Here is a 17215-nt window from a genome sequence, read left to right on the forward strand (position 1 = left end):
CAAGAAATGTATGAAATGAGCCTGAATAAGCCATGATGGTGGGGTTTCACTACTCTGGGAATAAAGCACTGTACCTTTTCCAAAACATTAAGAGCCCAAAGAATACAGAAGTGGTCTCTAGGCAATCAGAAACTACTGATTTGGCAATCAGAGACCAATAAATTTTTTCATTTTACAATAAAAAAATTAAACACAAATGGTATTAATGCAAAGTAAGATAGAAAAAGAAGCCAGTGAAAGACTGTTACTAGGAAATGCAGGAAGAGGGCCACTCCTGATGAACTGCTTAATGAGGAATCATCCTACCTTTGGACCTCTTCTAAGGCAAGCAAATGTATTTTCTGATTGCTTAAACTAAGTGAAGTTTTCTTTATTTGCAGATAAAAATATTCTGACATGTAGGAGATTTTTATTAAAAGTCAGAATTTTCTATATATTGGACATTGAATGACTTTTCTATTTTGTTTGTTTACTAATGATCACAAACCCCAAACATAAAAGCATGTTTTTTCATTTAAAAGGTGAGAGGTTTTTCATTTTAAAAAATGCCATATACTATCCCTTAAAGTAGTCAGTGAAAACAAAAGCAACACATGTATTTTGGAATTAGAACTTCTGGGGAAAAGAACTTATGGAAACTAATGTTCATTCAATGGTAATGTCTTTAAAAAAACAGCAACAGTTACCTAATGAACAGAGTTGACTTCATAAATTGGCCTGAATATAGTTTTTTGAAGTATTATTATGGAATTTCCCAGTTAGTAAAGGATTCAGCTGCTTTTCACAGAAGCATTTTATATCTCAGTAGAGTGGTGGTCCCATATCTTTATAGGAATTGATAATAACATAATTTTTTTAAAAAGAGAAGTATAAAAATCACTGTTGGGTGATACAAACAGATCAACACAATTATTTAAGTTAACTGCTCTCTGATTCTGATGTTATCACAAGACATTTTTTGGATTTTATGCCTATTTTTTAGATCTCATCTTAGGATCTCCACCTCCTATTGGAAAATCCAGGTTGGGGTATTCCAGTTGCTTGATTTCGCACAGTATTCTGCTTACGGATAATGTATAATTTGTACATATAAACTCATTCTGTATTTTCTCTTGTTACTGAAAAACAGTATGCTTCTCATTTCCTGAAATGCATGCACTATAAAGAAAGCTGCTATGGAACATTTTGGTAAAGGAGATCTTTGTCCCTCACTTATTCACATAAAAATTAACTTGCATTCCCAAATGCAGAAGGGGTGATAATCTAGACAAGATTAAACATTTTCAGTCATATCTATTACGACTATATTCTGTGACGTAAAAAAAAACCCAAACATGGCCCAAACACAATGGTAATGTTGTTCCTCATGGGTGGCACAGTCTGGCGCTAGGCAATCCAGGGAGGGATGGTGGCTCCGCTGTCATTGTGGGGTTAGATCCCATCCCTGCAGCTGCCCTACCATACTCAGCGCTTGCCTTGATGCCAGCGTCACCTCATAGGACTGATGCCATGTCCGTGTTTCCAGGCAGCAGGAGGAAATATTGAGTAAAGGGACAAAGGAGGGGTGCACCTACCAAGGTGAACGACCTTCCTTTGGGAAGCCTTCATGGAAGTCGGTCATACAGTTAATTTAAGTCACTGGGGTATAAGCCAAACTTCTGCTCACATCTCATTGTCTTCTTCTTAAGCACATGTGGTCCTTTGTTGCAGGGAGACTGGGAATGACTTTTAGCCGAATGTATTGCCACGTCAAATAAAATGTTGACGTGCTGCTCCTTAGGAAGGAGAGAACAGAGTCTGGGGCTGAGGGTTCTCGCACTGCCTTCATCCCATGATGGTTAAGATTGCTTTCCAAGCCCAAGTATATTCGTATCAGATTGAGAACGTGTACCTTGGCAATTTTATCTTTGTCTCCTGCCATTTTTCAGACCATAGGAATTTCTGCTGGGGTATAGACTGCTTTTACCAGGTACACTGTAAATATAGTGGGCATGTACGCCAGCCACACACGCCATATTCCATCCAGGAAATGTCTTAATCCCAAGTGTTCATAATCAGCAAAAGAAGCTATATTCTACTTTACCTATTTGATAAGTTCAAAATTCTGAGTTAACATGACAATTCTATATTTAACATTAAAATGATTATATGTATTGTAACTTGATTACCCATGTTCCCCCAAATCTCTTATTTCAATAAAAACTGTTTATAGGAAAACTATTTTTCTAAAAGTTCACATACAGCAGTTGGGAAACTAAGGGGTACCCAAAAGGATACAATCAAAATATTTTCAAAAATATTAATTTGTATCAGTAACTCCTTAGATAAGTTTTAAAACTTCCATTTTCCAAAAAGTTTGCAAAGAGAAAACCCACTCAACCTCAGTCCTCAAAGGGATTTGCCTTTTCTGAAACACAGTGTGGGGGAACAGTAGCATCACTATACCTATTGCAGGAGCTTATTTACTTATTTAAAGGGGCCCTGTTTTCCCGCTAATTTTGTTACTGCACCCATCACTTTCTGCTGTCCCACTGAGCCACCACCATTCAAGTTGCCTTGGACACACTTATGTAGCAGGATGCCAACAACATGCCACCAGAGAGCCATCGTTTGCGGCACCCCATTCAAACTGTCACTCAGCTTTCGCTTCTTGAACTTGCCTGCTGACTTCTGTGTGATTCCTCCTAGTCCTCTTGGCAGGACACAGCTCTCCAGGGGGTGGCTTGACATGATTAGAATGCCACTTCCTTTCAAGGTTTCTATTTCCTTCTCTTTTGGGGGCACAGAGATGACAGAGAATTGGACATAGAAATATCTAAAATTTTGCCAAAGTTTGTCAGCTTTTAAACTCTGAAGCTTTATAAAGGTATGAAATATTACTAAAAGGTATGTGTTAGTTGCCTGATTAGAGCTACTTAAACTGGCAATTGGGAAAATGACTCTGCCTCTGTTGTTTTTACTACATACTAGAATGCAGCTACTTTATGGATATAAATCCAGTACAACTGTGTGGTTCCCAGGGTCTACACACATGTGGACACTCATGTAAGTAAGTATGCATAGAATGCAGATCAGTGCCATCTACAAACTAGCTCTTTCCAGTGTGCTTAATCTACGAAACAAGCTTGTCTCACTGAGTTTAATCCTGATTTAACACTGAATGTAAACCTTCTAGATTTTCTCTCCTTGTATCTATTTTGTTCTCTGCAGGATGTAGGTTACCCTCATTTCTAAAGTCACCAGCAGTTCAGAGTATCGGTCACTAATTCAAGAATTTTTCCTTATCTCTGTTTTAAAAGAACCATAACTATTTGATTTGTGATGTACAAAATAGAATGTAGGAGGCTCTGAAAATGATGGCTTCTCTTAATGGGAAATCATCATCATATCATCATTATTGTAGTAGGAGCAGTAAGTAGTATTTGTGAAGCACTTACGTCTAAGCACTGTACACGGTGTTTTTTGATGATCATTAATCACATCATTGCAGCCAGTCTGCAAAGTCAGGCATCTTAAATACAATCACACTGATAGGATGTGACACTCCCAGGATTTAAAGCCAGGTATGTCTGCTTAAAAGCCCATGCTGCTAATCATTTTACCATTATATTATAAAGTAGGCATACTAAGAAAAGTTCATGATGAATGAAGATATTTTACAGCCTCAGAACTGTCTGTAATTAATAGAGATGTGTAGAGATAATACGTGCCAGAAGTTGTTTTTTCCTGGGAATGTTTGGCATTGCTCACTTTAGGAATCATAAGAAAGATCACTACATGCAGTACAGCCCAGGGGGAAATAGGGACAGAAGTATTGCTGATTGAATAAAGGCAACGGTTGAAAGAACTTCTCTCTTCCTAAGTTCCATGCAATGAAAAAAAACGATTCTCTTCTCTTTCCAGAAAACTGCCTATTTAAGGAGAGATAGAAAGGCCAAACCAGAGGTGTGTTAGAGCAGGATGAACCATCTCTGAAATATGAATTTAGCCTCCTTCATTCAAGCATCAGACTTAATGATATGATGACATTGCTGGTATATTTCCATTGGATGTGGTCGCTGACAGTTCTGACAAATAGGACCATTTTTAGAACTGGGAGTTCATGTGTGAATTTCCTATTTGTATGTTGGCTATCACAACCTTTCACATTCTCAAGTGTGTGAAAAGGCCTGAGGTTGAACAGTAAAGCTGTTTGCAGGTGTAGTCTCTTGCCTTCACTGGAGGCTTACAACTCTCAAAAACAACTTTTGAGGAAAGTTTTCTGTTTGATGTGGATGGTGGTGAGAGTTATTTATGTGTTGCGGAGCCAACCGGAGTTCCTGATGAGGAGAAAATTCCCAGCTAATGATCTAGCAGTTGGGCTTGGGTCAAAGCGAATTACAGTATAGCTTTCAAACCTGACTAGTCACATTCAGAGTTTATGCCCGGGCTGTACTCCTGGGGGAGGGAAGGGGGTACTGCTGTTTCTCTCTCTCTCTCTCTTTTTTTTTTTGTAAGTGGACAGGGTGTGAGTGGGATCTTTACTTCCACTCTTTCTAATCCCATGTGACTGTGGCTTGGTCATCAATCTTTATGGCTAAGAGACACCTCTTTTTACCCCTCAACTTGACTAAAACCACAAAGGTGGAGAGGAAAATGCCTATTCATTAATGTCACACAGTAATTCAACTAGCTATGGGCCTCGGTGCAGCATTCAATAACCCTTCACATAAAGCGTGAAGTCAGACAAGGTTCTGTCAAATGTGTTTTCAGATATGCGGTTGTTTCAGACATCAAGGCAGTGTGTAGAATAAAATGTTTTCCAAGTTTTATATATTTGAAATGGAAATGAATATCCTTTCAGTTTTATAGCAACAGTTTTGAATAGCTTGAGTTTTAATATCCAAGTGATAGATTTTATTTTTCAATCCACCAAAAACATTGTTTTTGCCAGAAATATGGTAATCTAAAGGCAAATAATCTAGATGTTTGGAACTTAAGGATGCTTCACTCACTTTCTCCAGACAGACAGACAGACAAACATATATATGTATGTGTTTATATCTCTATGTTTTTACTCTGTATGTGTATCTCTGTGTGTGTTTGTGTGTGTATTCCCATTTGGAAAGTAAAACTTTTACATTCCTTCAACTAAAAATAAAATTTTAAAAAGTTTCTATTATTTTTTCCTTTGGCTTATAGGTAATTTTCTGACTTTCTTAGTTTGGCATCTAATAGATTCAGCTATATAGCAATTGAAGTGACCTCTCCAAATGATGGCCAGTACAAATGTGCAGACCTATAGTGTTAACTGGATGTTAAGTGGATATACCTAGTGTTGCCACTTCTTCTATTCACCAGAAAAACATATTCAGCAGAAATAAAGTAATAGATAATGACCAATAATTATACCGCTAGATGCTGTTGTGTTGCCACACTATACTTGGATTTTTAAGTTAAGGCTACCGGAAAAAGGAGCAATTTCAGTGGGTTGAGATACAAATTCTACACTCTGATATAGTTATTTAGCCTCTGTAAACTTATCAAGACATGATTTTTTATTTAAAATCTCTATTTATTTGGTGACCACTCAGCCAGCACTTTGTTCCTACCCCACTTTCTTTGCTCTGCAGTGGGGGTGCAGCTGGAGGACGACTAAGCTACTCAGCCTCAGGGACATTTCGGCCAGTGCGGCGACATTGCCTTCCGTACAGTAATATCATTTTACCCTCAATATTTCTGTTCTATGTTGAATTTATACGAGGCCTGTCTGATCATGCGGATATACATATTATTTATGGAATAAACTGAAAATCAGTGATTATGGATTATAACAATGGGTCCCCTAGAAGATCCTGCAAAAAGTTATTAGAAGGCCTGTTGGGGAAGCTGAAATGCTTGAGCTTTGTTTGCTTCTTTGCAGAGTCCGATCTGGGAGGCCTTGATGATCTAGGCACTGGTTACCGCAACATTGACCGGCAGCTGAATGAAACAATTAGGCGTCGCAGACATGCAGAAGAAAACGATTACAACATCGAGGTGCTGCTGGGAGTGGATGACTCTGTGGTCCGTTTCCATGGCAAAGAGCATGTCCAAAACTACCTCCTCACTCTGATGAACATTGTGAGTAGTGTCTCCTTCATGAGGCCTTTTTCTTTTCTTTTTTAATCTTTTAGTTCACATCTGGTTTGTTAGTGTCTCCTGGAAACCTGTGTGGGCACTTCCATGACTGTGCCCTTCATTCAAAATGTGTATACAACTGCATTGAATGCAGACAGTGATTTCCACAGTTAACATACAAGGATGCAAAAATAAAGGAAGCACGAAACACACATTTCTTTTGGTTCATCAACTCTTTCCATTGTCATCAAGGGGAAATCATAATTTGAAAAATGTCATAATGCAATGGAACTGTGATGTGAATTGTTTTCTCAATTTGTTCTGGGAATAATCAAAACTCTCAGGACTTAATCTACCTGCCTTCATGTGGACCACAAAGGATAAAATAGTTCTTTTTAGCATTGTTTTTATCCCAGGATGATAAAGAATGATTGAGGCCTAATAACCCTGTCTCATGCTTGTTGGTAGAGCCTTTGAATAAGAGTGCCATTTTTCTATACTATACAATGTAGGTAATATATTTACAAAGCACAGTCAACTCTTGGCACAGTGCTGCTATGCAGTCATGAAGGGCTCTTTAAATTTATTCTTTATTTCTTCTTCATAGGCCTTAATCATATCCAGAAGATATTTAATCAGCGTCCTTCAAATGGGTGTGTTTTTTTCCTTGTGAATAGGCAGAGAATAATTGAGAAGAAATAATTTATAAATCACCTACTTCTAAAAGATAACTGAGATAGTAGTACAATCAAATTTATATTTTTTATTGCTTAGAATTATGAAATTCATATTCTGTTGATCTATCAAACATTGTTGTCTAAGCCTGTTGTTTCCCTCCTTCAGCTTTTGACCATAAATGTAACTTCTTTGGGCATCTATGTAGTTTACCTCCTTTTTTCAGTGATTAAGGTTACATTTCAAACAATTATGTTGAAGAAGAAAAACCATTAATGCTATTAAGCATGATTTTATTTTTCTGATATTTCAGCCTATATGTTAAATATATATGTTTTTAAATATATTGTATTGATTATGCCATTATAGTTGTCCTATTCCCCCCTTCATTCCCCTCCACCCTGCACACCCCTCCCCCACCATTTTCTCCTTTTTTTATGTCCATGTGTCACAAGTTCTTTAGATTCTATATTTCCCATACTATTCTTGCCCTCTCCCTGTCTTTTTCTACCTACCATCTATGCTACTTATTCTCTGTACCTTCTCCCCGCCTTCTTATCCCCACTCCCCTGTTGCTAACCCTCCATGTGATCTCCATTTCTATGGTTCCATTCCTGATCTAGCTGTCCTCTAGGTTTGCTTTTGTTTTAGGTGTGGTTGTTAATAACTGTGAGTTTGCTGTCCTTTCACTGTTCATATTTTTTATCTTCTTTTTCTTAGATAAGTCCCTTTAACATTTCATGTAATAAGGACTTGGTGATGATGAACTCCTTGAACTTGACCTTAGCTGAGAAGCACTTTATCTGTCCTTCTATTCTAAATGAAAGCTTTGCTGGATAGAGCAATCTTGGATCTAGGTCTTTGGATTTCATGACTTGAAACACTTCTTTTTAGCCCCTTCTTGCCTGTAAGGTCTCTTTTGAGAAATCAGCTGACAGACTGATGGAAATCCTTTGTAGGTGACTGTCCCCTTATCTCTTGCTGCTTCTAGGATTCTCTCCTTCATTTTAGTCTTGGCTAATGTAATTATGATGTGCCTTGGTGTGTTCCTTCTTGGGTCCAACTTCTTTGGCACTCTCTGAGCTTCCTGGATTTCCTGGAAGTCTATTGCCTTTGCAAGACTGGGGAAGTTCTCCTTTATTATTTGTTCAAATAAGTTTTCCACTCATGGCTGTTCCTCTTCCCCTTCTGGGACCCCTATAATTCTGATGTTAGAACATTTAAAGATGTCCTGGAGGTTCCTAAGCCTCTTCTTAATTTTTTTGAATTCTTGTTTTTTCATTCTTTTCTTTTTGGTCATTTTTTTCTTCCTCTGGTCCACTTCCTTGATTTGAGTCCCAGTTTCCTTTCCATCACTATTGCTTTCCTGTGAATTTCCCTTAATTTCAATTAGTTTAGCCTTCATTTGTTCCTCTAATTTGTTACTAAAATCAACCAATTCTGGGAGCATCCTGATCACTAGTGTTTTGAACTGTGCATCTAAAAGGTTAGCTATCTCTTGGTTGCTTAGATTTATTGGCTCTGGGACTTTGAGGTGTTCTTGAGTCATAATGTTTTGGTCTGTTTGCACCTGTTATGTATGAGGGGCGGAGCCTTAGGTGTTCACCAGAGCGGGGCAACCCAGGTTCCTGGGTTGTGACGCTGTATGTGGGTGCAGGATCGGAGAGGGACAACGGCATTTGTTCCACTGTCTCTGAGATTTCGGTCCCCTCTGCTGCTTCCCGCAAGCACACTGCCCCCCCCTGGTATCAGCTCCCGGGTGCGTGGGCCTGTGCACCCTCCAGGACCCTGTGGGTTTCTCCAATGAACTCTCTGTGAGCTTGGGAGCTTCTCCTGGTACCTCAACCCTGAAAGTCTTTCCAATTGGTGCTTTCAGGCTCTAATTCCCATTGCTGGAGCCCTAGTCTGCATTGTCTGTCTCACTGCTCGCTCCTTCACTTGGTTTATCTGCCCGCGAAGGTGTGACCATGGTCAGCCAGCCGCCTTGTGCCCTCACTGGGTCTGCCCATTGCCACCCCGTGCCTGGGATCCACCAAACACAGCCTGCGCTCCTGCGCTCCTGGGTCTTTCCAGCCAATTTTTCCTGCCCGACCGGGCTCCACCACCAACTCCCACCCCTCTTACCAGTCTGGATGAACGGTGCATTGTTGTCGGAATTCCATACCGTCAATTTTCTGTTTTGGCTGCGTTTTTGTTACTAAAACTTTGTTGTCTTTAAACTTGGTTGTGCAAGGAGGTACAGTGTTTCCACCTATGCCTCCATCTTGGTGGGAAGTCTCTGTTAAATATATTTTTGTTCTTTGAGATGCCATGTCTCTTTGAAATGTAAAATAAGTATAGAAATTCAAATACATTTTTATTTGATCGTCAGCACAAATTCCTGTTATGAAGACCAGTTAGCACACAGAAAAAAAACGACTAGCCTTGTATAAAGCTTCATCACTGAGAATTAAATGAGTATCTTCAACTATGGGCTGTTAGATGACTTGATAGTAACTTTGAGTACGTTGCTTAGCTTCTCTTCACCTGCTTTAGTCTTCCCATCAGGAAAGTGAGGAAAATAACAGGACTCACTAGGAATGTTGAGAGAATTGAACAAACAAATGCAAGTCATGTGCTTTACTATATATACATGCAGAAGTACACAACCATGGTTTAGATTTCCACATGAAATTTATTTCTGACATTACCTAAAATATAAAATTCCCTGTGGAGATGTTTTCCCAAGGCACTTTAGTCATTGTACCTCGTGTCGGCTCTCTCCTTCCACTAGCAAGGCAGTCGGTTCCAGACTTCTTGGGCCCCTAACTGGCGTTCAAACTGTAGAAAGCTCTCGGAGTGATGCAGCAGAGATTTGAACTGGTCCTTGCCCTCTCGGAACTTATAATTTGGTTGAGGGCAAAAAATTTAAGAGAGATTTTAAAGATGGAGCAATAAAAGGCATGCTACCATTAAGGCTCATGTTGTAGGTGCTGAGTTATAAATTTTGTAAGACTTCAGAGAAAGGAGCCTTGACAATAGTCATCCAAGGTATAAAGTGCTGAGAATATTAAATTGGGACTTAGGAGGCAGGGGCTTTAGTTTGAGCTCTATTAACTGATTGGCCCTGGGACCTTAGGCAAATCACGTGCTTTCCTGGGATTTAATTTGTGTTTTTATAAAATCGAAAGTTTCGATAGTGTTCATTAATAATTCAGTCAGAAAGTTGGGAGTTAAACTGGGTCTTTAGGGGTTTGTTTACATATTTTTCATTTTGTTGTTGTTACTTTGTTTTGTTTTATGAAGGACACATGAAAATATAAAGGTTTTATAGGTAGAGTCTATTGACAGGAAACCTTTACCGCAGTTGACTGGTAAGTAAATGCCTTCTCCCTGTAGTTTACCTGGTAGTCAGTGTAGTTCTGGTGCCAGAGCCCAGGTGACATTTACTTTATAGTTCCTGAACAAGTGCTTTGCTTCACGGTTGTCTTCTTCATTTATACTGAACTCTTTTTTTAAGGGAAGCTTATATTTCTTATTTCATACTTTTATATGATGAAAAGGGTCTTCAAGTTATTAAATGTTAACTATCTGTTTAATGAAAGGATGGGTAAATGAACAAAGGCATATAAACAGCATGGAAGTAGATTATGAACAATCTTGGGGACATTCAATTTTGGATTCAAAACATGAGGGTACATTCCCTGGCTGATGTGGCTCAGCTGCTTGGGTGTCATTCCATGAAGTAAAAGGTCACTGGTTAGATTTCTGGTCAGGGCACATGCTTGGGTCGTGGGCCCAGTCCCCAGTCAGGGTGTGTGCAGGAGGTAACCAGTCAGTGTTTCTCTCTCACATCTATATTTCTCTCCCTCTCTTTCTCCCTCCCTTACCCTCTCTCTAAGAATAAATAAATAAAATATATTTTTAAAAAACAAGAGGAAATAAATGACAAGTTAAGGCTTTTAAACAGCTTAATGATGTAATGAAAGTATTTAAGAAATAAATTAACATTCCTTGGTTATCATACTTTTTTCCAAGTATATTGCAAGATGGGAATTATTCCCATTTTTCTAGTGGAAACAAAGGCTTTTAAACTGTTAATAAAATGGAGGCAAATTTTAAAAACTGTTTGAATTTTGTAAAACAGCCTCAAATAGTGACGATGTGGTGACAGTGATTAGTAGAAGGTGGCAGCATGCAGCCCAGGTGGGAGGGCGCAGGCCCTGAAAGAGCGTGAAGCTCTGCACCCCCCCTCCATGCATTGCACTTGGGTCTGTTCCATTTGGATGTCCCTGAGGTGTATCTTCCATAGAGAAACCGATGTGTAGGAGGCAACAGCCTATGCTGGAAGGGCAGGACAGTTTTGGGTTCAAGCCTGTCCCCAGCACCTACGAGGTGAGAGGCCTTGTGCAAGTAGAAACTTTTCAATGTCTCAGCTTCCTCACCAGTAAGGCAGGGGTAGCAGTCCTAGTTTTGTAGAATTCTGAAGAAGAAAGGAGACTGTAGCTTGTAATAACTGCCAAGATGAAAAACAGGTAAGAGTAAAGGGCTATTGTGAAGCGGGGGACGTGGGGGCTAGTTTGGATAGGAGGTGGGAAGAAAGCTTCTCTGAGATACTGTCTGAGCAGAGATACAGAAATTTGATGAGGAAGGGAGTCAGGCAAGGGCTCGGCAAAGAGTGATCCTGTCTGAAGGATCATCAGCTCCAAAGGCTGAGTCAGGGAAGAGATACTGAATTAGGAGTGTGTTTTTCAAGCCCAATGGGTAATTTTGATGAATACCCATAGTTAAAAGCTCACTAGTGTGATAATAAAGGATAAGAACAGAAAGGACAGAGTGGGGGGAGGGGTAGGAAATCTTTAAAAATAAAGAAAGAGAAATAAAATTTCTTAGAGTGAAAAACACAAGTAATTAGATTATCCTGGTAATTTTTCCAACAGTTTTTCTTTGTATCGTGATACTCAGACTCTGTTGGAAGAAATGTGTTATCTTGTGAGCTACTCTGAAGCTTACCTTACAGAACTCTGAGCATTCTAGGCAGGTAACAGTTTTTCCCCAGTCTGAGTATGGTGGTTCCTTCCTTTGGAATATGTGCTAGCTGCTATAGGAGAAAAAATGGGCCTTGCTGAGAGGAAAGCCAATGAGATAAATGCGAAGGATGGGCTCCAGGTCTTCTCCGCGTTTCAGCTAGATGGAAAAGAATGGCTCCTGGTGGTACGGTGAAGGGAAAAGAAGGAAACACCCCACGGAGTTTTAGAATAGTCTCTGTTACAAGGACAAAGGCCAACTGTCGTTTAAGTGATCAGAACAAAAAACAGTCGAATTTCAAAGGATAATCCCATCATACGAAATTTTTCACTTTGAAGTCTAATGTCCTGTGATGCAAATGGGATTCATGAATTTTCTTTTCAAGAAACCAGTTTAGTGTGATGTGTTTCAGTAGGAGTCTTTGTTTCCTAATGTTTGCTTTCTCCACCATATGCTCTCTTTTCCGAGGGTAATTTAGGTGGACGTTGCCATTGATGTGTCCTGACATTGGATCACACCTTGGGACTCAAGAAGAAGCATTAGAGGTGATCCTCTGTAACATTCTCTTTTTTGAAGACAGAGGGATTGAAGGCTAATGTCAAGTTACTTACCTAGTGTCAAGTACTTAGTTAATGCAAAGCCAGTCTGATTTTGTCTCTGATCCCCATTTTAACTCCACTTCACTTTAACATTTATGCTAATAGTTAGTCATTTAGTATCCAACTTTCAAATATATATCTGAAGGAGACTCTATGATGTGAACTGAAGAACATATGTGCTCAGTAATGCTTTGGGCTAGCGTACTAAAAAAGTATGCTACAGCAAGAACTGATTTACAGCAGAGTACTTGCCCGAAAAAGGAATAGGCTGCCAACCTTCATCCCTTTAAGAATTGTCTGACTTGTTCCATAACTATCAATGCAATCCTGAAAACTAATTAGTCAAAATAATATTTAGGAATCAAAATATGTGTGTAGAATAATGTTTTTTAACAAATCTTTTAGAGTGTGGATTTATTTATGAATGTGAGGAAAACCATATGCTATTTGTGTCCAAAATAGCATATGCCATTTCAGAAAGTCAAAGCCCACTTGACATTGATTCAGGTTAAGAACCCTTGTATGTAGCCAATTTGCAGTAGCTCCCAGTAGCCAAATCTGAGATAATATGAGCAAAAATAAATAAAAGATAATAAAGTATTGTAACACATGCAGTAAAAGAAATACTTGTAAGTTCATACTGATATAAATAAATAATGGGCTATGTAAGTAAACACAGGATACTACTTCCTTATAGTAGAATTCCAGTTAATATAGTGCTAGATGTAGAAAATTGCTAATTGGCAAACCAGATGCAGTAATTGTTGCAGGCCAGTATCATCAATGAGTGACAAAATTAGTGGATGAAAGTCTAATGAGAAATGGGATATACACACAGCCTCAAAGGATCTCCCCACAAAGGCTCTACTGATCATAAAGGGAAAACTGGTGACTTCATATTACCAAAACCTGACAGAGCACCTTGACATGGCTCAGGGCATAGGAGAAGCTTGAATGCAGTTTTAGGAGACTTAAGGGACAGCCACGGGAGGCCTCTTTCTGTGTTGTGAAGAGTGGAGTAGAGAGGTTCAGGAACAATGAAGACAAGCCAACTGAAAGTTAATTGTAGATGTTTGGGCAAGAGACAGTGGTGTGTGAGACAGGGATGGTTGCTAAACAAGGGAGCATTAATAGGAGAATCAATAGAACTTGCCAGCAGATCAGATCAGGGCGGAGGGAGAGGGAGGAATCCATCACGATTTACACTCTTCTCGCTTGAACACGTCTGCATGATGGTGCCCTTTACATAGAGGGCGTGATCTGGGGGGGAAACAGATTATGTGGAGTGAAAGCTAGTGATAAAATCTTTGGGGATGTTCAATATCATCTAGTTTTAGGTCAAGGTACAAAGAATGATTTAACATTAAGGGTGAAGGCTTATCCTACCACCAACTAACTTTTAGCCTGTGCTCTCTGCCTGGTTCTGTGCTAAATACTCTACATGAGTTTTATAACAATCCTCAGCCCTGAAATATGTTCACTTATACTCCCAGTTTACAAATGAGGAGATCAAAATTCGGAGAAGTCAGGCTACGCTTCCCAGAGTCAGACAGCGAAGAGGTGGCAGAACCGGGACTTGGGCCCACATCTCTCTGCCTGCCCTTCCTCCCTAAGCTTCACTGCCTCCCATGTATCTCTTGCCAAATAATACTCTGATGTCTTTACTTTTTACTGTGTCTTGTGAGAATACCATTCAAGTCACTGAAATGAGAATTCAGTTACCTGCCTGATTGAATCAAATCAGTTAGTAAGCCCGTTTAAAATTCTAACAGAGCTATAAAGCAGATTTTGTGGTTAAGGGGTGGGTTGTATTCTTTCAGTACGGTAGATGGTCTCTGTCACCAACACTTCCCTGTCTGCGGCAGGTATCCTTGTCATGTGCTGAGATCTATGAAGTGATCTGGGTCTGTTGTTCCTATTAATATTTTCAGTGCCCCACAGAGAATTCAGTCTGTGCTGTAATCTCAGTATTGACCAAGTGAAAAGAAAGTAATTTACTTAAAAAATGCCTCCTTGTATGAAAAACAATTTTGTACTTCCAAGTACTTATTAATAATTAAGAGAAAATTCATCAGTTCTTTTTTATATTGAAATTGGCTACTTAAGTTGNAGATGGTCTCTGTCACCAACACTTCCCTGTCTGCGGCAGGTATCCTTGTCATGTGCTGAGATCTATGAAGTGATCTGGGTCTGTTGTTCCTATTAATATTTTCAGTGCCCCACAGAGAATTCAGTCTGTGCTGTAATCTCAGTATTGACCAAGTGAAAAGAAAGTAATTTACTTAAAAAATGTCTCCTTGTATGAAAAACAATTTTGTCCTTCCAAGTACTTATTAATAATTAAGAGAAAATTCATCAGTTCTTTTTTATATTGAAATTGGCTACTTAAGTTGGGTAATGGACTAATGATAATAGCAGCATCTGGACATGGCAAGCTTTACTACCTAGTCTTTTAAAAAACTCCATGGAAGCACTCTGTACCCAATGAAGCATCAGTTGATTTATTCAAGAGTTAGCAAATATGCTCTGGCTGGTGTGGCTCAGTGGATTGAGTGCTGGACTGTGAACCAGAGTCGCAGGTTTGATTCCCAGTTGGAACACATGCCTGGATTGCGGGCCAGGTCTCACTCACCCCCTGGTCACCTCCCAGGGGGTGAGTGAGAGGCAACCACACATTGATGTTTCTCTCCCTCTTTCTCTCTCCCTTTCTTTCTATGTAAAAATAAATAAAATCTTAAAAAAGAAAAAAAGTTAGCAAGTGTGTGTGGTGACTGGTTACCTAGTGATGATTACATCTCAACACTGATTTTGATGTTTTAACTAATGTTTCTGAAAACATCGATGTGAATGCAAGGCAGATTTACCTGGGGAGTATACGTGTTTGTTCAACCTAAGCAAATTATGTAGCAGTTTGCTATTTGTCGTCGTTACTGTTAATCCATTTCCTACCTGTGCCTGCACACTGTCCTCTTGTCCTTTACTCACCTGGCATATATGCCTTATCACAGACCAAGTCCCATTAGGTTCTAGAGAGGCAAAAATTAATAAGATTTAGCTCCTGTCCATAGGAGCTAATTCAGCAGGTGAAATAAATGAGCAAATAATGATAAAATAGAATAGTTTCTTCAAAAAATTCAGCCACGAAGTAAACATTAATTGAAAAGGAGGGGTGTGGCTTGGCAGATAATGACAGTGGCAGATGAAGTCATTCTTCATAGAGAGTATGTCATTTGAGTTGTAATTAGAGAATGAATTAGCATTTCCCTGCTGTAGAAAAAAAGAGGAGTCTTGAAAGATGGGGAACAAATTATAAAAAGATACTAAAAGAGGTGGTTTTGGAGCCACTGGAGTTTAGTCTGTACATGGAATTGAAGGGTGTTTCGGGGAGATGGCAGAAGATGAGGCTGGGCAGAGCAGCTGCGTTGCCTTCAGAAAAGCATGTGCCCCCTAAAGAGTTCGAATTTCGCCCTCCTAATGAAGAGCCAGCCATTCAGTGTTTTAAAGAAGACTGGTTACTCAATCAGTCTGTGTTTTAGAAAGAGAATTCTGGATGCCCTGGAATGATTTGGAGGAAGAGACTCTGTTAGACTCATGCTGTGGACATAGACGCACAGTATTTACGCTCCAGAATTAGGGGCCAACTGCATTGAGTCTGGCTCCAAATTCTGTGTGGTTTACACTACCCTTCCCTGCCTCAGCCAACTCTCCTAACTTCCCCAGTGCGGACTGAACACACCAGGTCGCAGAGACAGATTGGGGTAAGTACAAGTCAGTTCAGCCTCCTTATACAAACATGCACACCTCCCCTGGAAAACCCTGGATGCATCATTCTAGAAGAGTCCCCACATCACAGGTTACAGTCACATCACACATACATGGTGTTGCTGCCTCAGAGGTTCTTTTGGTTTTTACTGAAACACTTCAGTTTCCTCTTTCCCCTTTGATTCTGCAGCCCCCAATTTTTTTCCTGACATTCATCCATTTATCCTCTTTTATGCTACAAATAATCAGTCTGACCTTATCCTTCCCAGATTTATGCCCTCCTTGATTTCTTCCAGAGTCCTAAAACATAGAAAAGCTTTTTAGCTTGTTGAGGAAATAATTTTTTTCATTCTTGAAAAATGGGAATGAATCGTACCCGAGCTTTTCCTACTGTCCCAGAGGCCCAAAGAGTCTGTAGGCCTTACAGCTGAACTGTATATTCCTGACCCACCCAAAGCTCCTTGGATGCGTACAAGGGGTAAAAGCATAATTAACCTAAAAGGACAGACTCCTGTTTATTGAAAACAATCATCTAACCATTATAATCTGCCCTTCTGAAGAACCGCTGAAATGGGCCCAAACTACACAAATGGATTGTGTAGTTTGAAAAAGTTTTTACAGGTTATTACAGCTGTGAAACTCATTCAGATGGGTACTAAGCTGCGTGGATAGGAAGGTCGGGCTTAAGAGACATCGGTGGGGCTTGCAAGACATTGACTGTAATACCTTCAGAACAGGAAGAGGTCAAGGATGATTTAGTCTTTGAATGTGATAAAGTTTTCAGAAAAGAGAAGATGTTGAGGGAGAAGGTGAGTACACTCTGAGATGTTTAGGTTTACTTCCAAAGACATAGGTCTGTTACTAGAGTTGAACAGGTGGCTCTGAAGAACAAGAGATGAATCAGTGTTAGGAATTGAAACATTTGGAATTCATCAGCCTATGCTATAGGGAGTGGTTGAAGAAACAAAAGTTAATGAAACATTGCAGGGAAAGTAGGTGAGAAGAGAAGAGGAGTGACAATAACAGGACACTGACACGTGTGGACCAGAGAGAGAAAGAGAAGCTGGTATTTC

At 39.6% G+C, this 17215-nt stretch overlaps 1 protein-coding gene across 1 annotated transcript in view; it reads left to right on the forward strand.

Moving 5' to 3' along the window:
- ADAMTS3 (ADAM metallopeptidase with thrombospondin type 1 motif 3) overlaps positions 1–17215 on the forward strand; it is a 239981-nt gene that overhangs the window by 179667 nt on the left and 43099 nt on the right. Inside the window, exon 5 of the mRNA XM_037063442.1 lies at positions 5903–6102. Within this exon, the coding sequence (XP_036919337.1) occupies positions 5903–6102 (200 nt within the window). The remainder of the gene's footprint in view (positions 1–5902; positions 6103–17215) is intronic.

The sequence above is a fragment of the Sturnira hondurensis genome, unplaced genomic scaffold, assembly GCF_014824575.4.
Source record: "Sturnira hondurensis isolate 20B ecotype Veracruz unplaced genomic scaffold, ASM1482457v3 Scaffold0014584, whole genome shotgun sequence".
NCBI classification, from domain to species: domain Eukaryota; kingdom Metazoa; phylum Chordata; class Mammalia; order Chiroptera; family Phyllostomidae; genus Sturnira; species Sturnira hondurensis.